The sequence below is a fragment of the Notothenia rossii genome (assembly GCF_949606895.1).
Source record: "Notothenia rossii genome assembly, chromosome: 5".
Lineage (NCBI taxonomy): Eukaryota > Metazoa > Chordata > Actinopteri > Perciformes > Nototheniidae > Notothenia > Notothenia rossii.
In genome coordinates, this window is record NC_136903.1 from 40,245,614 (window position 1) to 40,272,592 (window position 26,979).

General features: G+C 41.2%; 1 protein-coding gene across 7 annotated transcripts in view; it reads left to right on the plus strand.

Annotated features, from left to right (window-relative positions):
* zc3h18 (zinc finger CCCH-type containing 18) overlaps window positions 1-26,979 on the plus strand; it is a 96,184-nt gene that overhangs the window by 63,395 nt on the left and 5,810 nt on the right. For 3 of the 7 annotated variants that reach the window (XM_079682885.1, XM_079682883.1, XM_079682884.1), the window contains exons 14-16: window positions 22,136-22,341; window positions 22,806-23,020; window positions 23,384-23,510. In XM_079682885.1, the coding sequence (XP_079539011.1) occupies window positions 22,136-22,341; window positions 22,806-23,020; window positions 23,384-23,510 (548 nt within the window). Of the gene's footprint in view, window positions 1-20,145; window positions 21,906-22,135; window positions 22,342-22,805; window positions 23,021-23,383; window positions 23,511-26,979 lie in introns of those variants that run through there. The other 4 variants (XM_079682887.1, XM_079682886.1, XM_079682888.1 and 1 more) reach the window with 4 other exon arrangements.

Genomic DNA, 26,979 nt, shown 5'->3' on the forward strand with positions numbered 1-26,979 from the left:
AAAGGCGCGCAGTGACAAAAGTGAAGTTACGCATTTCAGATTTTTGCCACGCTTGCGTACCAGTTGTGTGCACCTCTGGTTATAATACTAATTAAAGTTGCATCAGCAATAAACAGACCTCTGCCCCACATGTGTCAGCAGCGGGCTTGTTACGACAACTGGACACTACAAAAAGGAGTACATTACTCCGTGCAGTAGATGGCCTAATATTTCCTTCAAGTTTGTTTAGCTAGGACTTTGACTCAATATTTTTGTGGGGATGATGTCAGGCCTGGATTCCTTTTGATCAGGCAGTTGGAATAAGATGGGAGAATGTATGCTCAAGTTTCAACAACTTGCTGTTTCTGGGCGAAGAACGCTACCCCACGGTCGAGGCTTTAAAACCAAATGGCTAAACAATTTTTCCTCCTGCACGTCTTTAGACCATACCTTTTAAAGATGGCTCTGATAACTTTGTTAAGTTCGATAGTTGCTGTTTCCTTTTGCCTGTAAATGTTGCTCTGAATCATGCTCAGTATTGACGTGTGAATGTCCACCGGCATGACAAGTTTGATCCAGATTGGACAACGTTAGTTAAGGTACAGCCACTTCCTTATTTTTTACGATTTCTTGAAAGCTTATCAACTTTTTATTAAGCATGTCTTACAGTTTAAAGTTTGACACATGTAAAATGGAGCGTTGTCCTAAGACCTATCCTTTAACTATTGTTATCTATATATTAGGGATGTAACGATATACCGAATATCACGGTATCGCGGTAAATAAATTTCCCAATACCGTCGTGAGACTGACAAAATCTACCGCGATTTTTTTTTTTAAATAATTTTTTTTTTTTTTTTTTAATTTTTAAACACTTTTTTTTTTTTAAACCTTTATTTAACCAGGTGGTCCCATTGAGATCATCGATCTCTTTTTCAAGAGAGACCTGTCCAACATGGCAGCAAGTAGGTTACAACATGAAAATAAAACAACAGATAACACAAAAGGACATCGTATTTACAGGGCTACATTTACACACCTAGAGACATTGACAAGTACCAACCATATAGTTATATCTCGCCATGTCAATAAGCCTGGCGTTAGACTTTTTCGCTGTCCGTCATTTTGACAGACAGGATCGTAAAATATCCGTCATAATCCCTTATTACCCGTCGGGTCTGAACAGTTCACGATAGAGCATGCTCGTGAACTGTCAATGGGGGGGGGTGGTGTTATGCCGTGTGTGCATGCACCTCGCGGGACGCGCACAGCGTGAAGCAAAACCTCCCAGACATGTATTGATCTGTACGGCAAAGTACGGTTTGGGAACTATATAATTTCCTTTTGGAGGGCATGCATAACACGGCATAACACCAGAGCCTCGCTGCGGGGAAACGTTGGCGCTGTTCCGAGTTTGTTCTAATCTGTCAAAATGACAGACTGCTTTCAGATTTTTCCGTCATTGTTAAATAAAATATTCGGTTAACGCGACCACTGGTGTCCCAGCAACATCAGTACCAAGCGAGAGAGTTGTTTCCAGAGCAGGGGATATTGTAAATGCCCAAACACCCCAGCTTATAAATACGTGGAAATGTGGACATTCTCATATTCCTAAAAACCTGTCTGATGATGCTGAGTGAGTGACTAGTGAGTTTGAGTTGAGTTACTTGAAAAACTAAAGTGAAACTTGATTTATTTTATTGCAGGGTCTGATTATTAAATGTCCTTGTTTATTTGTGAGATGCAGTGGCATAAAGAAAATGCTTACTTTGTTGGGTAGTACCAGTAGGTACAAAAACACTGGTTTTCTTGTTCCAGTCTGTTACTGTCACTTTGTTTTTGACACTTTAAAATACTGCTATCCTACAAAAAGGCTGTAAAAATCAGATTTATTATGTAATAAAGAAACATTTTCCGAATAAAAAAATGTTTTATTGAAAAAAAAAAAATTATGATTTTTTTTTTTTCCCTTTATTATTCAATATCGCGATAAATACCGTACCGTGGACTTGTTATCGCGATATTATCGTACCGTGAGTTTTTGGTATCGTTACATCCCTACTATATATGTATCATGACTACTAGCGTAACATTGGTCTTGGGGTTATTCCGACCAACATATACACCGATCAGCCATAACATTATGACCACTGACAGGTGAATAACACTGATTATCTGGTTCGAAGGCTGGCCCGTGTGGTCCGACCCAACAGACGAGCTACTGTAGCTGAAATGGCTGAAACAGTTAATGCTGGCTCTGATAGAAAGCTGTCAGAACACACAGTGCATCGCAGTACGTGTGTATGGGGCTGTGTAGCTGCAGACCGGTCAGGGGGCCCATGCTTATGCCCATGCTGTCCACCGCCCAAAGAACATACAATGGGCACGAGAGCATCAGAACTAGAACGCGGAGCAATGAGAAAAAGTGGCCTGGTGTGAGGAATTACGTTTTATTTTACATCATGAGTATGGTTGTGTGTGCTGTTTCGTATTTAGTATTTATATTTAGTTTTGTATTTAGTTGGAATATAAAACAAAGACACGTGTGCTGTTGTAATAAAGAAATGCACAGGGTTTCTGCGGAGTCTTAAAAAGTCTTAAAAAAATCTTAAATTTGATCATCTGAATTTAAGGCCTTAAAAAGGTCTTAAATATGACCAAAAAAATAAGAAAGGTCTTAAATAGGATTTAGAAGGTCTTAAAAATGATCGGATTTGAAAGGTACTTCTGTGTTGCGATCGCGTCTAAAATGTGTTTTGGGGAAAATGTCCGGGCTGCAAAGTAACCAGTACAGTAAGAGCCTTTCAGTTCCCCCCAACAATTTGTATTGAAATTAGAGATGTTAAGATTCACCGATTCGCATCGGTGCACCGGCATAAACGTTCAAGATGCGAGTGCACCGGTTGAAAGAGTGCACATCGGCTACAGTTCGGGTTGAACTCGCGATGCATCGATTGCGTAGCGTCTTTGCATCGGTAAAAAAACGATTCATTCATATAAAATCCCCTTATCTTGTCAACGTTCAGCAGAGACGATCTTTGATATTTGCTTCGCCACTACGGAGAACGAGAGTCTCAGTTATCAACACACACGGAAGTTGAGGAGAAAGAGAAACACAGCGCAGCGAAAAATACCTACAAATCAAACGTTTGGCAACACTTCGGATTGTTCAAGAAAGACGGTGTAATAGTCATTTATGCTATATAGTTGACCGCAGGTCATGGAGAGTAATAAGGTATCCGTAGACCTTTGTATGAGGTATCTTTATTACTTAACAGGTCTACAGCCATGATACATAGATCCGTCCTAGATGCGGACTTGCATACACACAGTATCACTCCGCAGCCGCACCCCATCAGTAACGTCCTGATGGTATATGTGCGCGGCACTATTACTACAGACGGTCAACTTGAAAAATCACTCGCAAATTGTTAACGATGCCGAGCCGCTTTAAAGTACACAAGTAGTACGAGGAACTTAGCGACGCACATAAAGAGGCGACATGGGGTCTGCGGCTGAAAAGAGAAACCTGAAAGTGAGACATATGAGTTAAATCACTCAGTGAGGTGTTCTGTCAGAGAGAGGTGTTTAGCTTACAGCAGCCTGTGACGGCCAACAATAATTTAAATGTCTTCCTTACTGTAAGCAGTTATGAAATACCTGTTTGTGAAAGGTTATTTGTTTTCTTTATTGTTCAGATAGAAACCAATGCTTTCTGTTCACTGGTGTGTTAGCCTCTGAGTGTTAAGCACATCAGGCTGGCAGCTGTATGGGCATTGCTCTATGGTAGCTGTTATTTGCACATTGTTAAACATGAGCAATGCATCCTTACATTGTTTAACTGTGAGGTGTTATACAATTGTACTCTGGAGAGCTTTTAAAGGTAAAAAAAATAAACGGCATGATGGGATGTGCAGTACCAAATATGTAAAGCACTTTTTTGTTAATGTATGATTTTCTGCATATAAGGAATAAAACAAAAATCCTCTGTCGTACCATATTGAAGTATCATTATTTTTGCATCGTGTTGAATCGCATCGTATCGCCCCGAATCGCATAATGTTGAATCAAATCGTATCGAACTGTATCGCAACAGGGGTGAATCGTATCGTATCGCATCGCATCGCCTGGTGTTTCAAAGGTATCGTTAATGTATCGTATCGTGGCAACGTATCGAGATGCGCATCGCATCGGCCTCAGTGATGGAGATGCACATCCCTAATTGAAATAAATCAACATGGAACCAGTAATCACTAACTTTGTTTCCCCCGGCCCCTTATTGAAGATTACCCAGCTAGTAACCTAGCAACCAAGCTTCAGCTAGCGGCAGTCAGAAACTCATGTCTCTTTGAATCTACTTACAAATAAATATGGGGAAGTGTAAGTTCAACCGTATTTGGTTGGAAAACATCGAATTTAGTGCTTGGTTGAAACCAGTGGAGGGGAACGTGTTTGAAGCCCGCTGCACCTTTTGCAAAAGAAATCAGCGTTTGTTTTGCTAATGTAGCGTTAGCTAGTTTAGCGTTAGCCAGTGCAGCAGCTCCCGCAACAACACCGGGGGACCTCCGGGCGACGTTTGGGTCTACGTCAACCCTAAAAGCGGAGGTGCAGTAGACGCTAAATACCGTAGTTAAACACCAATCATACAACAGCAATGATGAAAGATTGTAGCCAAGGCAGCAGAGCTCTGAATATAGCTCTTGTTACTCTCTCACACACACACAAACACACACACACACACACACACACACACACACACACACACACACACACACACACACACACACACACACACACACACTAGGGCTGCTCAATTATGGCAAAAATCATAATCACGATTATTTTTGGTCAATAATTGATATCACGATTATTAAATACGATTATTCATTGACTTTGAAAACATCCATTTATTGAACTTTAAAACAAATAATAATTTGAACATTATCTTTTTAACTGTTGATTACCCTGAACGTATAATTCAACTGAAAAAGCAATACAAAACTTAATTAAATAAATGATATATTTAAATAAATAATATCAAAATAATAAATACCAATAAACAAGATCAACAAATATTTTGGAGCGCACTTCCACAAGCTACTAAACATATATAAATATGATAAATAAATATAAATTAGACTCAAATTAATTAGATTAAATATGTTGTCACTGTCACAACCTTGCAAAGCTAAATAATTGTTTTTTTTCGATTATGTTGTTTTTGTAATTGTGGCAGGCCAAAATCGTAGTTGCGATTAAAATACGATTAATTGCACAGCCCGAACACACACACAAACACACTTTTTGGCTAACACAGTTCTGTGCTGTTATGTTCAGTCATTGTTCTTATGTTGAACAAGAATACATTTACTTTGTAATTAATTATGGGACGTATTTCTTCTTTCATAGCAATTTTCCTTCATACTTTCTTGCTGTAAAATAGGTCTTAAATTCTTTTCAAAGTGGTCTTAAAAAGGTCTTAAAAAGTCTTACATTTTAGTTGTGGAAACCGGCAGGAACCCTGAATGCATGACTAACTGGTTTACTTTACTATCTTTATTGTGTATCACTGCTTTGTTTTTTAGATTTCTGAATTATTGGCATGAATTTCGTAACATTCTGTGATTCCCCGCTGTATATTCTGCGCTACACATGCACTTCCAGGGCTCGACATTATAAATAGCCCGCTGGCCCGGAAGCACTATTTAGACCCCCGGGCCAGGTTATGGCTAGAAAGGATCCGTCTAATGTAAATATGACGTCACGTTCTCGTTCTAACTCTCGTTGTAATCGGAGCGGCTCGGTTGTAATCGGAGCGGTTCGGAAGCGCAGTCACGTGGCTGAATGTTTACGTTTGGGATGGCGAGAAACTAAACTATATTAAATATGTAAATACTTGTTAGCGGTCTTGCTGTTGAAATAAGAATGACAACACTGTAGATCAGCAACACTATGGTTTATTTTGTATTCACAGGCAAGTCAACGTTGTTGCAGTAAAAGTCCCAAGATAGCTCCTGGTGCAATAAAATGTATGTTGCATGTTACTGCTGTAGATGTGTTTACCTCTTTTATATCCCGTTGGGTAGTTTAATCTGCAGCAATGCACCATATTCTATAATATCATCATATATGTGTAGCTTTGTCTCTGTCCTATCTTTCAAAAGTAAAGTGAAACAGATGTTTTCAGCTTTGTGATGATTAGGGATGTAACGATACCAAAAACTCACGGTACGATAATATCGCGATAACAAGCCCACGGTACGGTATTTATCGCGATATTGAATAATAAAGGGAAGAAGAAAAAAAATCTGAATTTTTTTTCAATAAAACATTTTTTTACTCGGAAAAGTTTTTTTTATTACATAATAAATCTGATTTTTACAGCATTTTTGTAGGATAGCAGTATTTTAAAGTGTCAAAAACAAAGTGACAGTAACAGACTGGAACAAGAAAACCAGTGTTTTTGTACCTACTAGTACTACCAAACAAAGTAAGCATTTTCTTTATGCCACTGCATCTCACAAATAAACAAGGACATTTAAAAATCAGACCCTGCAATAAAATAAATCAAGTTTCACTTTAGTTTTTCAAGTAACTCAACTCAAACTCACTAGTCACTCACTCAGCATCATCAGACCGGTTTTTAGGAATATGAGAATGTCCACATTTCCAGGTATTTATAAGCTGGGATGTTTGGGCATTTACAATATCCCCTGCTCTGGAAAAAACTCTCTCGCTTGGTACTGATGTTGCTGGGACAGCAGTGGTCGCGTTAACCGAATATTTTATTTAACAATGACGGAAAAATCTGAAAGCAGTCTGTCATTTTGACAGATTAGAACAAACTCGGAACAGCACCAACGTTTCCCCGCAGCGAGGCTCTGGTGTTATGCCGTGTTATGCATGCCCTCCAAAAGGAAATGATATAGTTTCCAAACCGTACTTTGCCGTACAGATCAATACATGTCTGGGAGGTCTTGCTTTACGCTGTGCGCGTCGCGCGAGGTGCATGCACACACGGCATAACACCGCCCCCCCCCCCCCGCTGACAGTTCACGAGCATGCTCTATCGTGAACTTTTCAGACCCGACGGGTAATAAGGGATTATGACGGATATTTTATGATCCTGTCTGTCGAAATGACGGACAGCGAAAAAGTCTAACGCCAGGCTTATTGACAGGGCGAGATATAAATATATGGTTGATACTTGTCAATGTCTCTAGGTGTTTAAATGAAGCCCTGTAAATACGATGTCCTTTTGTGTTATCTGTTGTTTTATTTTCATGTTGTAACCTACTTGCTGCCATGTTAGACAGGTATCTCTTGAAAAAGAGATCGATGATCTCAATGGGACCACCTGGTTAAATAAAGGTTTAAAAAAAAAAAAGTGTTTACAAAAAATAATATATATTTTTTTAATTAATTTTTTTTGAAAATCGCGGTAGATTTTGTCAGTCTCACGACGGTATTGGGAAGTTTATTTACCGCGATACCGCGATATTCGGTATATCGTTACATCCCTAGTGATGATGTATTTTCCAGCTGATCCAAGAGGCTTTTTAAACACCTTACTTGGCTTAAGAGGGAGGGGAATTTTCTCAACACATAAAGGAACACTTTATCCTTCAGTTTATCACAAACATTACATCAACACATTTGGAGATCCTAATTTGAATCCAGTCTGTAATTTGATATTAAGGTTTTAATAATGAAATGAGGTCATGAATCGAGTTCAAGGTTAAGATCATCTTTATTATCCTATGTACAAAAATTAACATACAACATTAATATAACAGTAACGAATAAAACAAAATAACATTATGCAACTCTGATCTTCTTGCTGATACTTTTCAAAGTTACTTTTACATTTGCTCTACTTCTCCTGCTACTGTTTGCTCTGCTTTCAACTTCTCTTTCAACTCTGCTCTTTACTCTGCTTTCCCTGTTTCCTCTGTTCTCCTCTCCTCATCTTCTCCTCAGACTATCCTCCTTTTGCTGTATCCTCTCCTCTCCTGTTCTCCTCTCCTCATCTTCTCCTCAGACTATCCTCCTTTTGCTGTATCATCTCCTCTCCTGTTCTCCTCTCCTCATACTCTCCTCCTTTTGCTGTCTCCTCTCCTCTGTTCTCCTCATCTCCTCTCCTCCTTTTGCTGTTAGATATTTAGACTGTAATGACAGCTTATGATATACTTTTTATAACTACATCAATCACATGCAATGGATTCAAAATGTGTTTTACTTAGCACCTCTTTACAGCTCCATTCATCTCCAAGCTTCCAACATTCACCTGGCGGTGGTGCCTTGGATGAAAACAACTTTTGATATGATACAATACAACAACAATAGTTAACACCTATCCACAGCAATAAGCACAATGAGAAGACTAATGGTCTCTTTTATATCAGTTTCTATTGGAGTGAAATGAACTGTGCCATGTCACATAGGATTGGAATGGATGATTGGCTGTGTTTTGTGAATATAGAGGAGATGGCAAAAGTAAATGTACTTTGTTCTTACCTAAAGCATCTATCCTCCTCTTCGTACCCCTGCCTGCTCCTCCCGCATTAGACTCTGGGGACTTAGCTTTTAAAATCTTGTTCAAGCTTTCCACTCTGTAGTTGGATCTCATGACCTCAGCTTTATGACCCACCCGGCCTGAAAAAGGGTGTCTACGATGGCTGGTACTGAGAGGTGTTATGGTCCTCTTCTGCCTTTTGTGTTTGGGGGGCGTGAAGGTGAGAGGAAGACTACTGTCATGTGGGGTGTGTTGCTTTATGTCCTCCAAAAGATCATTTAGTCTTGATATCACTGTACACATGAACGTCTCATCCTGTAGGTGGTATATGTGCTCAGTAATTTCCCGCAATAAGGTCCCACACTGCTGTCGTTTCCTATCTCTTGAGGACTTTGAGTGGTTACCACTGCTCTGATTACAACGAGAGTTAGAACGACGTCTCTTCTCGATCTTCCCGCGATCTTCCCGCGTCCCGCCCACCCCGACCCTTTCCGATTACAGCCGAGCCGCTCCGATTACAACGAGAGTTAGAACGAGAACGTGACGTCATATTTACATTAGACGGATCCTTTCTAGCCATAACCCCCGGGCCAGCATAACGTACTTTCCACTTGCCCGCTTGGGCCACTAAAAATATTGCTTTAAAAAAAAAAAGAATTGTCCTGTGGTATTGGTATTTTGACTAGCGATCTAGTTAAATTGTTTCGTTTATTAATACTACAACATAGCGTTTCGTGAGTCGGTTGTCATTGTTGAGTGAAAAGCAAACAACTGTTTGCTGCGGAGCGCAGCGCGAGCAGGCTCCCGTGAGCGGGAGCGGAGCGCGAGCAGGCTCCCGTGAGCGGGAGCGCAGCGCGAGCAGGCTCCCGTGAGCGGGAGCGCAGCGCGAGCAGGCTCCCGTGAGCGGGAGCGCAGCGCGAGCAGGCTCCCGTGAGCGGGAGCGCAGCGCGAGCAGGCTCCCGTGAGCGGGAGCGCGCTCCTTCACTACAGACTATCGCGTCACCTAACCATTCGCCAAAATGTTTTTAATACCAGCGGTAACCGGCCAAGCACCGGGCAAAAAACTATCTTCAAATAAAAGAAAGTGACAGGGAGCATGAGAAGAAGTGGGAGAGAACGCCAGCTTGATCGATGGATCTGGCTTCTAAAACCGTCCTAAAACCCTTTTTATAATCTATCAATTAGATTTATGATTCAAAAATTATAAAAGTAATAATAATAATTCCTTTATTTTATATAGGCGCCTTTCAAGGCTCTAAAGGTCGCCGTACAAACACATAAAAAACAAGATACACAATAGATAACACCAGCATAAGAGACATAAACAAGACAATGCAGTATATAAATCAATCAAATAACCAAATAAATAAAAACAGAGGATGTGTGATGGATAAGGATCAGGGTGGATATGCGAGTGTGAAGAGATCAGGGCTCGAGCTTAAGGACCTCCCGTCGTCCCGGGGCCGAAAAAAATAGTGTCAGGGAGGATAAAAAATAATTTTGGGACGAGAGTTAAAATAAAAATACCCTGCTAACTCTACTACAAACGGCGATGAAAATGAAATCGACTGCACGTTGTGTGTAGCACACAATTATTAAACCTCCTTGTCAACATAAACACACAAAACATTTAGCAACCCGCGAAACACACACACACACACACACTCACACACACAGAGACAGACACACACACACACACACACACACACACACACAGTACGTAAACTGTGTCCATGTGCTGTCAGCCAGCCGCACAGCTGGCTGTGCCCGCGAATTCCTGGCCCGCAAATTCGCGGGTCTATCTACAGTAGGCTATGTACTGAGTGTGTGTATTTCGCGGGTTGAGTGATGTAAAATGACAATGGTATCCCGTGGAGGAATTCTGAAATGTTTTACCTTTTACATCACAAAAACGCACAGCAGAACCAGACCCTGGAGCGCCGGCCTCTTTATTTACTTACTCCACTTCATCCCCTATGGGTAATAAGGCTGAGATGAGAACCCTCCATCGTATTTAGTCCTTAGCAATATGCTGCGCCTCTCCCCATTTATGGATGGGTACCGAGCCCCGGTATTAAACGGGCTCCGCCCGGGCCGGAATTATTAAAGACAGTGGTAACGTTAAGCTCCGACGTTATCTGACTTTTTATTGGTACTGGAGACATTTAAAAAATATATGTCATATGTAGTATTGCTACATAAACATTATATCGCAGTTTTAGTTTATCCAACTCCGTTTCTAATATGCAATAAGACTACAACATGCGTCTATGATGTATTTTCGAGCTTTCCAATCCAGACGAGATCTCTCTCTCCCGTCTGTGTGCGAGGGGGCGGGGCAGTTTGTAAAGGTCTCTGTGACTGTGTTACAGACTGTCCTCCTGGTTAGTGGTTACTCTGGGTTCTGTCTTCAGGACAGAGTGTTGGATTTTTTTTGTTAATTGGATGGGACTTGATTTGATTCAATTTTAGTAATTTTCTCGTTTGTGTGTTTGTTTAAATATATTTGGCCTTTGTCATGTGATTGACTGATTTACTCAAATAAAAAGGTTGATGAATTACCATCTAATGATTTGTATGATGTTTTATTTATGTTAAAGGTCACTTTGAATGATTTTAACTAATGATAAGTAGTAGAAAAACTAATATTTTAAATTCGGGACGGTCCACATTAATTTCGGGACGGCTTAGATTGTATTTCGGGACGGTTCAATCAATCAATCAATCAATCAATGTTTATTTATATAGCCCAATATCACAAATGTTACATTTGTCTCAGTGGACTTCACAGTTTGTAAAGAATATCAGTATGACAATACGACACCCTCTGTCCTTAGACCCTCACATCGTACAAGGAAAAACGTCCAGAGAAAACCCACAGTTTAAAGGGAAAAATGGGAGAAACCTCAGGGAGAGCAACAGAGGAGGGATCCCTCTCCCAGGACGGACAGACGTGCAATAGATGCCGTGTGTAAATTGAAAAGATAATACATTTGCAACATAGGTAGTCCAAATGTTTGGAAATGCATGTGTGTATAATAGGAAGATGAATCCACGAGTATATCCATCCAGGACTTATGATCCAGGAACACAGCCACGACTCAAGATCCAGGACTCGCAATCCATGACACAGGACCGCAGGATCATCCATGACTCTGGATCCCTGCGTATATAGACACCAAAAAGAAAGAAATTTGGGGAAGCTGGGTTAATCGGAACATGAGAGTACACAGGTATAGACAGAGAGAAGGAAGAAATAAGATGTCCCCCGACAAACTAAGCCTATATCAGCAAAACTAGGGGCTGAATCTAATCAGCCCTAACTATAAGCTTTATCAAAAAGGAAGGTCTTAAGCGCACTCTTAAAAACGGATAGGGTGTCTGCCGTCCAAACACAAACTGGAAGCTGATTCCACAAAAGTGGAGCTTGATAAGAAAAGGCTCTGGCTCCCATTGTACTTTTAGAGACTCTAGGAACAACCAACAACCCTGTATTCTTGGAACGCAATGCCCTAGTAGGACAATAGGGTATAATGAGTTCTTTAAGATAAGATGGCGCCTGCCCATTAAGGGCTTTGTAGGCGAGAAGAAGAATTTTAAATTCTATCCTGTGTTCTATATGGAGCCAGGGTAAGGCAGCCAGAACAGGAGTAATGTGGTCCCTTTTCCTAACTCTGGTTAGTACACGAGCTGCAGCATTTTGAATCAGCTGAAGCGACTTGACTGACTTCTTGGTACACCCTGATAATAAGGAGTTACAATAATCCAGCCTTGAAGTAACAAATGCATGGACTAGTTTCTCTGCATCGTTTTGAGGCAAGATATGCCTGATTTTTGCAATGTTACGTAGATGGAAGTAGGCAGTCCTTGAAATTGATTTTATGTGGGTGTTAAAGGATAAATCCTGATCAAATCAATCAATCAATCAATCAATCAATGTTTATTTATATAGCCCAATATCACAAATGTTACATTTGTCTCAGTGGACTTCACAGTTTGTACAGAATATCAGTATGACAATACGACACCCTCTGTCCTTAGACCCTCACATCGTACAAGGAAAAACTTCCAGAGAAAACCCCACAGTTTAAAGGGAAAAATGGGAGAAACCTCAGGGAGAGCAACAGAGGAGGGATCCCTCTCCCAGGACGGACAGACGTGCAATAGATGCCGTGTGTAAATTGAAAAGATAATACATTTGCAACATAGGTAGTCCAAATGTTTTGAAATGCATGTGTGTATAATAAGAAGATGAATCCACGAGGATATCCATCCAGGACTTATGATCCAGGACCGCAGCCACGTCTCAAGATCCAGGACTCGCAATCCATGACACAGGACCGCAGGATCATCCATGACTCCGGATCCCGGCGTATATAGACACCAAAAAGAAAGACATTTGGGGAAGCTGGGTTAATCGGAACATGAGAGTACACAGGTATAGACAGAGAGAAGGAAGAAGTAAGATGTCCCCCGACAAACTAAGCCTATATCAGCAAAACTAGGGGCTGAATCTAATCAGCCCTAACTATAAGCTTTATCAAAAAGGAAAGTCTTAAGCGCACTCTTAAAAACGGATAGGGTGTCTGCCGTCCGAACACAAACTGGAAGCTGATTCCACAAAAGTGGAGCTTGATAAGAAAAGGCTCAAATATAACACCAAGATTCCTTACAGTCTCACTGGAGGCCAAATTAATGCCATCCATAGTTAATATATCTTTAGATAATTTGTTTCGTAGATTCTTCGGGCCAAGTACAATAACTTCAGTTTTGGTCGTGTTTAACATCAAAAAATGTAAGGTCATCCACGTTTTTAAGTCCTTGAGGCAGTCTTGAATTTTATTTAGATGATTAATTTAATCAGGCTTGATTGATAAATATAGTTGAGTATCATCCGCATAACAATGAAAGTTTACAGAATGATTCCTTATAATATTGCCTAACGGAAGCATATATAGAGTGAACAAAATAGGTCCAAGCACTGAGCCCTGTGGCACTCCATGGCTAACTTTGGTTTGCATGGAAGATTCATCGTTGACACGTACAAACTGAGAGCGTTCAGATAGATAGGACCTAAACCAGCCTAAAGCAGTTCCCTGTATGCCAACTAAGTGCTCTAGTCTTTGCAATAGGATATCATGGTCGATAGTATCAAATGCAGCACTAAGATTGAGCAAGACAAGAATAGAGACAAGTCCCTTGTCAGAGGCTATTAGAATGTCATTTGTGACTTTAACCAGAGCTGTATCTGTGCTATGTTGTGTTCTAAAGCCAGACTGAAAATCTTCAAATAAATCATAGTTTTTTAAGTAATCACACAGCTGTTTTGCGACTGCTTTCTCAAGAATTTTTGAGAGGAACGGAAGATTAGAAATAGGTCTATAGTTGGCTAAAACCTCTGGATCGAGGTTGTGCTTTTTAAGAAGCGGTTTTATCACTGCTACTTTGAATGATTGTGGAACATAGCCTGATAATAAATACATATTCATAATATTTAATAAAGAAGTGCTAATTAATTGAAAAACTTCTTTTAACAGCTTAGTTGGAATCGGGTCTAAGATACACGTTGATGGTTTAGAAGAGAGAATCATTGAATTTAATTGTTCAAGGTTTATGGCTGAAAAGCATTCTAGTTTACTATCTAGTGTAATATTAGAACTTACGTTTCCGGGAGCTGTTGATAACACTATACTGGTCAAAGGCAAGAGGTCATTGATTTTGTTTCTAAGAGTAACAGTTTTATCGTTAAAAAAGCACATAAAATCATTACTACTGAGTGCTATGGGAATAGAAGGCTCAGTCGAGCTGTGGCTCTCTGTCAGCCTGGCTACAGTGCTGAAAAGAAATCTTGCATTATTCTTATTCTCATCTATTAATGAAGAGTAGTATGCTGCTCTCGCTTTACGCAGTGCTTTCTTATATTCATTGAGTGTAATATGCCAAATTAAACGAGATTCTTCAAGTTTAGTTTAGTGTCAAGTTGTCTCGACTTTTGCTTTATTTTGCGGGTTTCGGCATTATGCCATGGAGCTAATCTATGTTGTTTTATTTTCTTCTTTTTCAAAGGAGCAACAGAGTCTAATTTTATTCGCAGCGCATCTGTAGCACTATCAACAACATGATCAATTTGGGGTGGTGTACATTTTGTATAAGTTTCCTCCCCTACATGCAGACATGCTATCGAGTTAAGTATTGGTGGAATCTCTTCCTTAAATTTGGCTATAGCACTAACAGATAGGTTTCTGCTGCAGGAGCTTTTGGCTAATGCTTTGTAGTCTAGTAACAGTACTTCAAAAGTTACTAAGAAATGGTCGGATAAAGCAGGATTATGCGGTTCGACTAATAGTTGCTCAATTTCAATACCATAAATCAGAACAAGGTCAAGAGTGTGATTATAGCAGTGGGTTGGTTTATTTACACTCTGACAGAAACCAACAGAATCTAATATAGAGTTAAATGCAACAGTAAGGCTATTTTTATCATCGTCAACATGAATATTAAAGTCACCTACGATAATTACTTTATCTGTTTTAAGTACCAAAGCTGATAAAAACTCGGAGAATTCTGATAAGAATTCTGAATAAGGACCTGGTGCACGGTACACTGTAACAAATAAGGTTGGCTGCAAAGTTTTCCAGGTCGGATGCGTAAGACTGAAAATGAGGCTTTCAAAGGAGGTATAATTTAATTTTTGTTTAGTATTGATAAGTAAACTTGAGTCAAAGATTGCTGCAACTCCACCTCCTCGGCCCGTGCCTCGGGCAATATGAGTATTGATATGGCTGGGTGGAGTGGCCTCATTTATGCTGACATATTCTTCATGTCTCAACCAAGTTTCAGTGAGACAGCATATATCAATATTATAATCTGATATTAAATCATTTACCAGTATTGCTTTAGATGCTAGAGATCTTATGTTTAAGAGACCACATTTAATCTTCCTGTTTTGTTGCACTGTAGTAGTTGTTACATTTACTTTTATTAGGTTATTATGTATGACACCTCTATTAGGTTTTACCTTAAGTTGTCCTTGGGCAGACACACACACCGTTAATATTGGGTATTTTATTGGGTTCGGGATTCCTATGGATGACTGCCTAGGAGAGAGCGCAGAGAAGCGTGTAAGACTGCGACTCTGCCTCCTGGTCTCAACTCCAGTTTGTCATGGATTAAGTCCACAGAGCCCTGAAATGTTTGCCGAAATGAGATTTGCACCTTCCAAAGTAGGATGAATGCCGTCTCTCTTAATCAGACCAGGTTTTCCCCAGAAGGCTGTCCAATTATTCACGAAGCCCACATATTTTGCTGGGCACCACCAAGACAACCAGCGCTGAAATGATGACATGCGGCTATACATGTCATCATTGATCAGATTGGGGAGGGGACCAGAGAAGATTACGGTGTCCGACATTGTTTTAGCATAACTACACACCGACGCCACATTAAGTTTGGTGCATTCTGATTGGCGTAAACGAACATCATTACCACCGACGTGAATAACAATCCTACTGTATTTACGTTTATTTTTAGCCAGCAGTCTAAGATGCGCCTCAACGTCACCCGCTCTGGCCCCCGGAATGCATGTGACTGTGGACGCTTCGGTCTCTAAATTCACGTGTCTCATAATAGAGCTACCAATAACCAGAGTTGGCTTCTCAGCGGGTGTCTCGCTGAGTGGGGAATATCTGTTAGATACGTGAACGGGTTGGTGGGGACCTGCGGGTTTCGCGTTATGCCCCTTCTGAACAGTCACCCATTCTCCCTGCTGCTCGGGAGTTGCCGGGGGACGGCTAAGAGGAGCTACCTTTTGCCGGTCTGCACCGGCTAACATGGGCTTTACTGTAGCTGAGTTATTTTCTAAGATGCGGAGCCGGGCTTCTATGGCTATGATTCCCGCCTCCAACCTAACAACTATACTACATTTAACACATGTATCGGTACCAGTAAAGGAGGTAGGGGAGTAACCAAACATGAGACAGTTAGAGCAGGAAATAGCACCCCGAGGGTGGGGAAAGAGCCATGGCTAGCTATCAAGCTAAAGTAGCTACCGTTAGCAAACCCGAAAAGAGTGTAGGCAACTGTGGAGTTACAGTCGCTAAGAGAAGGAGAGTTTGTGAGTGCTTAAGCTGTAGTAACGTGTGATTACAACGTCAGGCAGTTGCCGTGATCAAGAGTTTTAAAACGATCGATTAAGTTAAGATAATAAGCTATCAGCAACAGAACAGGCACACGGGATACCCGGAGATGACAACAACAACCGGAAGTTACAACATGCTTACCGCAATAGTGGTCCGTGTAGAAACGATGCAATGCAATTGCACGGTTCCGGGAGGATGGTGAAAAAAGTTAGTCGAGAGCCCTGGAAGAGATATGTAGGGTAGACATGTGGAGATTATCCGGCTGAACAAAACGTGCATTTATCAAACAGGTTTGTTTTCCACAGACCTTATTTCCAGCTATTTTCCAAAACCCTGTGGAGAAATCCCATTGCTTTTTGTCGAGGGAACCAGCAGCTTACTTCCTGGTTTTAGGACAAGTCACTGCACCTCTCAATATGATGCCAATATAAACAAGGTCTTCTGTCGGCTCTGTATACCAATGTCAATCTATGCTAACAAGTAAGTGAAGAGTAGACAATATAAAAGGTATTGGCTATAGGGAAATGTCCCAGCAGTTTAGGATAATGAAGGTTCTAATCTAATCCATTACATAGCCATTACATTTCTAACTCCTAATGACAGGAAGGCAGAAAGTGCATTATACAAATAATAATACTCATAATAATAGCAGAATTTTTTTTACAATGACCACAATATCATTATTTTAATAAAACAAATATGAACAATTGAGGAAAATGAGGAAGAACTGATGATTCAAATGTTGTAGTACAAGTAGTAATGTAGTTGGTGCATACATTACTATTGCAACAAATGTGTTAATTTTCTTCATTATAAGTCGATTTTTTTGGACAAATGCTCCGAGCCAGTGGTTACAATGGTGGGGCCAGTGATAATACAATAAAAATTCCACCGGCCCGGAGGGCCAGTGGCATTTTACCCTTAATGTCTACCCCTGACTTGTATGATAGTATTCTCGTTGGCGCTATTTTCTGCAAACTCTATCTGCTTCTGCAGGGCTGACCCTGTCTGCTGTCTCCTGTGCAACTTCAGGAAACTGGCGCATGCTTCAGCGAAATGTCTACCTTCTATCACACCTAAAGCGAAGGGGTGTAGAACATTTGTCATAGATCAGGTGTTCGGATACACCACGGCTGTGATGGTTCTGGCTGATGCCCAATGGTCTCCAGTCAGTGCAGTACATGTAGATAGTACCACTTTTCTTTTCTTTTTCATTGCCATGCAATTCCTGGTAAACATTTGCACACGAAGTTGGGGTCGGAACATGGTATTGTGATTCTTTTTTTTCAAGTGTCCAGATTATTCCCGAGTGTTAAGGCATTGCAGTGACAGCCGTATGGTGATCTGTTTTAGACAAAACAGTTTGAGGCATTCTTAATTCTTATGGCAAACCAGTTAATAGAAAAACAACCCTTTTTTGTTGGAAGCCGACTCACTATTGTAACTGTTGTAAGTAACTCGACTAAAATAAACATCTTCAGTGTTGGAGGATTTTCTCCTGGTGCGCTATTTGAGCCATAGCTGTCTGTAGTAGGTTGGCTTAGAAATGCTCTTGAAGGTGGCTCGCTGCTCTGATTGTGAGCATCACAGCATTGTCATCATATCTATATGACCAAAAGTATTATGATTTATTTGTTTGATATTGCAAAACCTTTTATATAATAGCACACAACCGTTTATCTAGCCATTACTTTTTACTTTAAGAGGCAGCTTGATGAGAAAATGGTCTGAGAGATTTATTGTGTCTTTGTCCCGTCCGATTGAAAACCTTGTTAGAATTTCTTTAAAAAAAAGTTGTGTGAGCAGAGTGAAAACTGTTATGATGCTTTGCTATGCGGTTCAGGGGTAGTGTTTGGGAGTGGGAGAAGGTTGACCTTCCTACATGTTTGTTTCCCAGATGACATTTGTAAGGAAGTATGTAGTCAGTGGATTGCTTTGTTAAGATACATTTGCAATAAGCAGAACTGGATTTCCCAACCCGTTCAGATTTGCATAGTTGAGTCTGTGTTTGTGTATGGTATAAAAGGATACTACAGGTGTATCCCTGTTGTGCATTTTGGGGGAAGACCAAAGAGATTGGTATGTGTGTGGGAGTGGGTGGATTGCCCGGGGAAAAGATAAGTACAAATGCATACGTGTGACAGCGAGAAACCACAGACAAGAGGAAGAGCAGTTAAAGGGCAGGAAAGAACTGTGTGTGTGTGTGTGTGTGTGTGTGTGTGTGTGTGTGTGTGTGTGTGTGTGTGTGTGTGTGTGTGTGTGTGTGTGTGTGTGTGTGTGTGTGTGTGTGTGTGTGTGTGTGTGTGTGTGTGTGTGTGTGTGTGTGTGTGTGTGTGTGTGTGTGTGTGTGTGTGTGTGTGTGTGTGTGTGTGTGTGTGTGTGTGTGTGTGTGTGTGTGTGATCGTTGGAGCTATGTGCAACTCAATGCTCGAATGGGAGCTGCCTGGACGCTGCAATCGTGTGTGTGTGTTGATCTCACCACCGAAACTGTCCTGGAAAACCAGTTCCTACACCTATTGGCTATTATGTTTATAAACCACGTCCTTCTGATTGACATTTATATTATATTTTATACCTGTTACTGGCCTGAGAAGTGGGATGGAGTATCATTATGAAGATATTTGAAGTGTCTTCCTGTCTTTTGAGTGGTTTCCAGTATGATACTCTGTCTACCTACTCAATGTGCATGTACTACAAAGTACTTCCCACTAAATGGAGTCGTATTTTACTAGCGGACTGTTAACCCTAAAGTATACTCAAGCAAGATGGCCATATGTTATGGCACCCAGCAGCGGGTCTGTCACATCTCTGAAACAAATAGGCATTATTTGGATAAACTGATCAGATATTGGGAATCTAAATGGCTATTCTCCTGCCTAAAATGATATGAAATATGGATATACTAAGGCTATATCTACGGACTGGATGAAAGTCATGGATGCTTGATATACTAACATAAATCACTATTTTCTGTGGTTAAACACTAGCAACAACCGATGTGCCTGTTGTGTACCGTTCTACCTTTACACTGACACTTTAACCGCTGGACAGTGTCAAAATGTTGAAATGGACACACACATTGTTGAAATTAACTTTCCATAGGTGTTTCTTGTACAGTGGTTTAGCCGTGTTATTATTAAATGATAGAGGATAAAAGTTGTCCGTTTATTTTCTCAAGTTCTACAAATGAATGTTAACTTGGAACAATAATAACTTCACTGACAGCAAATGACCTCTGTTAAAAACATCCACGCTCTTCTATGTGACCACAGTGGTTTGGAACTAATATTCATTTTTGGGAATGACCTTAGTGTTTCAGATGTTTCTGACCGAGAGTAGCAGGGACCTGATTGTGGCTGATTGAGTTATTTCCTTTTATTTGTAAAGACATTTGGTATCAAAACCTTCCGATATGTGTAATCATATCTGAACAAAGAGATCGGTAGTAGACCCTGGTTTTGATTTTATAAGAACTACTTCCCGGGTTCTCACTTCAGTGTCTGTCTCTTCCAGGCGAACTGTGAGTGGAAGTGTTAGTGGAAGCAGTTATTCTGGTTCTAGCTCCAGATCCAGATCATCCTCCAACTCCCTATCTCGCTCACGCTCCGGATCCAGAAAATCCAGGTACTCGCCGTTACACCGTTATGTCATCAAAACAGCAGTTTGCGAGAAAAAAAACCTCCTTTTTATAGAGAGATGTTGATGACCATTTATTGCATCTATGTGTGCATTTATTCTGATCCTTCCACCGCAGCGGTTTGTCTGTCGGCCACATGGGAGTTTTTCCATCCCATTCTTATGAATGGGAAATCTCAGAAATGCCTTGAGGGGATTTCATTAAATGTGCAGTTTGACTTGAGAATGAACAGATTTTGGTGATCAAAGGTCAGGGTCACTGTGACCTCACATTTGTCCCATACTCACCACATGAACAAATTGGAAGGATTTATTCAAATTTGGCACTAATTCCAACTTCGACATGGATAAACTAATTAGAATTTGGAGGGGTGTAAATGGCAAGGTGACTGTGACCTCACAAAACACCTTTTGGCCACATCATAAGAATAAAGTTTCAACTTTAGTATCAACTTAACTGGTTGGTGGTGGAATACAACGGTGAGATGGTATTTGACTTGTAAAGAATTTTATTTGCAGAACAGCTTTGATTGATATTCGTTAATAATGCCAAAAGGCACACATACTAAGACATTGTTGCTGGATACAATTATGAATCTATGGAGTATAATGTACTTACACATTTGACTCTTTAAAGGTGGGGTATGTCATTTTGGAGAAACCAGCTGCTGTGCGCTAGAATTAGAAAATTCACAACCGGAAAAAATCTGCCACTTCCTTAAAGAGCCCCTCCTCCAACACACACGAACGCGCACATGACCAATGAGGGCACGAGATAAGTATTTGCACAGATGGAAGGCTGACAGGCAGGTAGGCCATCCAGTTATTTTAGCCGGGCCGGCTCAGATGATTGGTCGTGCTTTTTACAGTATTACAGCTTCCACAGATGACATTATTTTATGTATTTATTGTCAAAGCATTTAAGATATTCATTGCTATCGGGATGTTAAGAGTATTCCATGGAATATAACAAAAAGAGTTTCTGAAATAAATTACATACCCCACCTTTAAGGCAGCAAGAGACAGGAACTCCAACCAAATGCAGCATTGAACTCGATGTTAACTGAAACAAGAAATATCTGAAGTAAAGCAGAAAGCGGCATATTGGTGATGAGAGACTAACCGGAGAAGCTGACGATGTTGCCAAACAACGGTAAACATTGTTACAGTAGTTGACATACTACTGGTGAGACTTCAAATCTCATCCCAACACAGTTCCAAGGTCAGAATAGAAAACCCATGTTGAACTGTACCCACAAACATGTTCACATCCAGAATCCCCTTCTGCTTTGGTTTTTCTTCTCACTGCAGAGCATTTATGCAGCAAGTCTTTATTCTCTTTACATATGGGATCATGTGAGGCAGTGCATTCGGACACAATACACTCTCATGCTGTCGTGCACTTCTCAACAAAACAGATACTGCAATGAATATTTACTTAATGATATTAGCATTGGGAGCAATGCAATATAACAGTTTTAGGCACGTAGTCCAAATTTCTTGCAAAATGTTTTAGTTGCACTATAATTGGCCGCTTTTAGGTTTTGCTTCCAACAAAATTGTAGTTTTTTTTCTGGTTTCATTATTGTGAAGGCAGTCACTGTCAGTCTTCAATCCAAATATGAAAATATAAAGGTATTTGAAATGTAAATATAATGGGTTTTAGTGATTACACGGTCTAATATGGATGTATTATGTTTTCCCCTCTTGCTTTCATGTGCTGTCTCTATTGGGAAACCCTCCAGGAAATCCAGGTATGATATTTGTTATTCAGGGTGTGTGTGTAGAGATGTGTGCATGTTGTGCAGTGTACACAGTGTACCCTGAGAAGCAGCAGTTCAGTCGGGATGTTGTGTCTCTCCCTCAGATCTCTGAGTGTGAGCAGCGTGTCCTCCGTGTCCTCGGCTTCGTCCAGCAGCAGCTCGGTGCGCAGTGCAGACTCAGACGACATGTATGCTGACCTGGCCAGCCCTGTGTCCTCCGCCAGCTCCCGCTCCCCCACCACCAATCACCCCCGCAAGGAGCGAGTGCCGGTGCGGGACCGGCCTCCACAAGGCAGAGACAAGATCAGGGGTGAGTGCTGCAGGGCAGAGGGATAGGCTGCTACAACAGCACAACATAAGGATCATACGTTTTAGAATGGGTCGCTACTCAGAGAATGGACAAGCGTGGAATGAAAAACCAGCTGAAATCAGTCGGTGAATGAAAACACGCTCTACAAACTCTGCTGCAGAGGCATTACAGTTCATATTTTACACTTATTCTTCAAAATGTATGTTTTGCATGCTATAATTAAATTAAAAGAAACACAGTTGTGATTTTAAGACGGGTATCACCATCCTTTCACACATCTTTACACTTAAGTATTTAATGTACAAAAACAAAATTTAGACAATTGGGGGGGGAAAGTTAAAAATGGCACGTATACAATTATTTATTTATTTATATTTTCAATGTTTCTGTAAATGGGAGGTATAAAACTGATGATCAGCATTTGAAGGTTCATCCGGTCTCATATTTGTCTTTCCTCATCACAGAGAGACCATCAAAAAAAGAGGAACCCTTCAGAGAGGACCGCAGGAAGATGGACCCGTCTAGTGCCACACTAAGAGGGGGCCACCCTGGGCCCAGGTCAGGACCTGGCAGCAGGGGGGGCCACAATGTACATCCCCCACCTGGCTCCATGGGCCCCCCAGGAAGCTATGGAGGTTCAGGTTCCCACAAAGACATCAAACTCACCCTCCTCAACAAGGTTTCTATCGCTTCACTTTCTCTTTTTAAAGGGTCTGTTTCTTTCTCAGTCCCTTCCAGGAAGTCACTGCTGCCAGTGAAAAAGGCGTCTGTGTGACACTTTGGTTTTTAAAAAGATGGAAAATGCAAGATATTGTATTATTTGTGACAGTGAGAGGTGATGGTAGTTATGTTTTATTACCTTTTTAATGCCTTTTGAATCCATAAAATATGTCCCTCCAATCAGCGACTGACAATCATAATTACAGACATGTTTTCTCTGAAAGCTTTTTGTAAAAGCTACCTGTAAATTACTTCGAAGTTGAATTTATAGTTGTCTGCATGTATTGTATCTTTGTTTGACTCATGTTTGTTGGTTTTGCAGCAGCAGGGAGATAAGGGCAGCAGGAAGAGGTACCTGCCTGCAGACAAAGAGCGGCCCTGCTCCCCCCTCAGTAAGAGGATGGCCATGTCTCCAGACAGAGGTGAGAACCAACCACCGCGCAACAGCGGTAATTAAAGTTTCAAAGTCTCAAAAATGCTTCAACTACTGTCACAAACTGGATGAATGTGAAGTATTTTGTTAAAGGAGGATGAAAGCGTAATTAAGGAGCACTATTGGAGTGACTTTGATGGTTATTGGACTCAGGATTAATTCATTTGGATTCCCGCTGTATGAAGAAATTAAAGGACGGCGCAAGTGGAAACAATTCACAAAGGGATTAAACTGTTTAAAACACATGCTCAAAGTAAGCCGGATTTTGCCGATGTGTTTATGTGGATTCAAAAGTCGTAAATAATCTACAAAATGGAGGAGACCGATCTGATCGGAGCAACTGTGACAAATAATCCAACTGAAACCGGCATGGACAATGACTATGTTTTAAAAATGCGCTTATCCAGAAAAGCCTGGTTTGGACACTTTACGGGCAGAAGAAACATTTCTATTAAAGAAAGAATTATACATTTCTGTCTTTTTATGCCTTTAATAACTACTAACTTGGATTTTTATTAAAATGTAATAAATCCATTTTTTTTTTACATTTTATTGTAATGTAGAGACGAGGCTTTTAGCGGCAATCATGTATTGCGTTACAATCATATGTGAAATAAAAGAAATCTAAATATGATATTTGGCATCAAATCATCTGAGGCCTGGCGCCCACACTGCGATCTTTGGCCCCCCTGGTTGGGAACCACTGCTCTAAACCATAGTTCAGTAACAGGCAGACCGCGGTCCGGATCCAGACCGCGATCTGAAGAGACGAGTGAGCGATACAGGAAGAGAAACACAGAAGAAGAGAAAGAGATACAGGGAGAGAAACACAGAAGAGACTAGTGAGAGATACAGGGAGAGAAACACAGAAGAAGAGACGAGAGAGAGAGATACAGGGAGAGAAACACAGTAGAAGAGATGAGAGCGCAATACAGGGAGAGAAACACAGAAGAAGATACGAGAGAGAGATACAGGGAGAGAAACAAAGAAGAAGAGATGAGAGAGATATACAGGGAGAGAAACAGGGAGAGAAACACAGAAGAAGAGACGAGTGAGCGATACACGGAGAGAAACACAGAAGAAGAGAGGAGAGAGAGATACAGGGAGAGAAACACAGAAGAAGATACGAGTGAGCGATACAGGGAGAGAAACACAGAAGAAGAGATGAGAGGGAGAGATACAGGGAGAGAAACACAGAAGAAGAGACGAGTGAGCGATACAGGGAGAGAAACACAGAAGAAGAGATGAAAGAGAAAGATACAGGGAGAGAAACACAGAAGAAGAGACGAGGGAGAGATAGAGGGAGAGAAACACAGAAGAAGAGACGAGTGAGCGATACAGGGAGAGAAATAGAGAAGAAGAGACGAGTGAGAGATACAGGGAGAGAAACACAGAAGAAGAGACGAGAGAGCGATACAGGGAGAGAAACACCGAAGAAGAGACGAGTGAGCGATACAGGGAGAGAAACACAGAAGAAGAGATGAGAGAGAGAGATACAGGGAGAGAAACACAGAAGAAGAGACGAGTGAGAGATACAGGGAGAGAAACACAGAAGAAGAGACGAGTGAGCGATACAGGGAGAGAAATAGAGAAGAAGAGACGAGTGAGAGATACAGGGAGAGAAACACAGAAGAAGAGATGAGTGAGCGATACAGGGAGAGAAACACAGAAGAAGAGACGAGAGAGCGATACAGGGAAAGAAACACCGAAGAAGAGACGAGTGAGAGATACAGGGAGAGAAACACAGAAGAAGATACGAGTGAGTGATACAGGGAGAGAAACACAGAAGAAGAGATGAGAGACAGAGATACAGGGAGAGAAACACAGAAGAAGAGATGAGAGAGAGATACAGGGAGAGAAACACAGAAGAAGAGACGAGTGAGCGATACAGGGAGAGAAACAGGGAGAGAAACAGGGAGAGAAACAATGAAGAAGAGAAGAGTGAGCGATACAGGGAGAGAAACACAGAAGAAGAGACGAGTGAGCGATACAGGGAGAGAAACACAGAAGAAGAGATGAGAGAGAGATACAGGGAGAGAAAAAGAGAAGAAGAGACGAGTGAGCGATACAGGGAGAGAAACACAGAAGAAGAGATGAGAGAGAGATACAGGGAGAGAAACAGAGAAGAAGAGACGAGTGAGCGATACAGGGAGAGAAACACAGAAGAAGAGACGAGTGAGAGATACAGGGAGAGAAACACAGAAGAAGAGACGAGTGAGCGATACAGGGAGAGAAACAGGGAGAGAAACACAGAAGAAGAGACGAGTGAGCGATACAGGGAGAGAAACACAGAAGAAGAGATGAGAGAGAGAGAGAGAGAGAGAGATACAGGGAGAGAAACACAGAAGAAGAGATGAGTGAGCGATACAGGGAGAGAAACAGGGAGTGAAACAGAGAAGAAGAGACGAGTGAGCGATACAGGGAGAGAAACACAGAAGAAGAGACGAGTGAGCGATACAGGGGAGAGAAACACAGAAGAAGAGAGGAGAGAGAGATACAGGCAGAGAAACACAGAAGAAGAGATGAGAGAGATATACAGGGAGAGAAACAGGGAGAGAAACACAGAAGAAGATACGAGTGAGCGATACAGGGAGAGAAACACAGAAGAAGAGATGAGTGAGAGATACAGGGAGAGAAACACAGAAGAAGAGACGAGTGAGCGATACAGGGAGAGAAACACAGAAGAAGAGACGAGTGAGAAATACAGGGAGAGAAACACAGAAGAAGAGAGGAGAGAGAAATACAGGGAGAGAAACACAGAAGAAGATACGAGTGAGCGATACAGGGATAGAAACACAGAAGAAGAGATGAGAGAGAGATACATGGAGAGAAACACAGAAGAAGAGATGAGAGAGAAATACAGGGAGAGAAACACAGAAGAAGATACGAGTGAGAGATACAGGGAGAGAAACAGAGAAGAAGAGACGAGTGAGCGATACAGGGAGAGAAACGGGGAGAGAAACACAGAAGAAGAGATGAGAGAGAGAGAGATACAGGGAGAGAAACACGGAGAGAAACACAGAAGAAGAGACGAGTGAGCGATACAGGGAGAGAAACAGAGAAGAAGAGACGAGTGAGCGATACAGGGAGAGAAACGGGGAGAGAAACACAGAAGAAGAGACGAGTGAGCGATACAGGGAGAGAAACACAGAAGAAGAGACGAGTGAGCGATACAGGAAGAGAAACAGGGAGAGAAACACAGAAGAAGAGACGAGTGAGCGATACAGGAAGAGAAACAGGGAGAGAAACACAGAAGAAGAGACGAGTGAGCGATACAGGGAGAGAAACACAGAAGAAGAGAGGAGAGAGAGATACAGGGAGAGAAACACAGAAGAAGATATGAGTGAGTAATACAGGGAGAGAAACACAGAAGAGAGAAGAGAGAGATACAGGGAGAGAAACACAGAAGAAGATACGAGTGAGCGATACAGGGAGAGAAACACAGAAGAAGAGATGAGAGAGAGATACAAGGAGAGAAACACAGA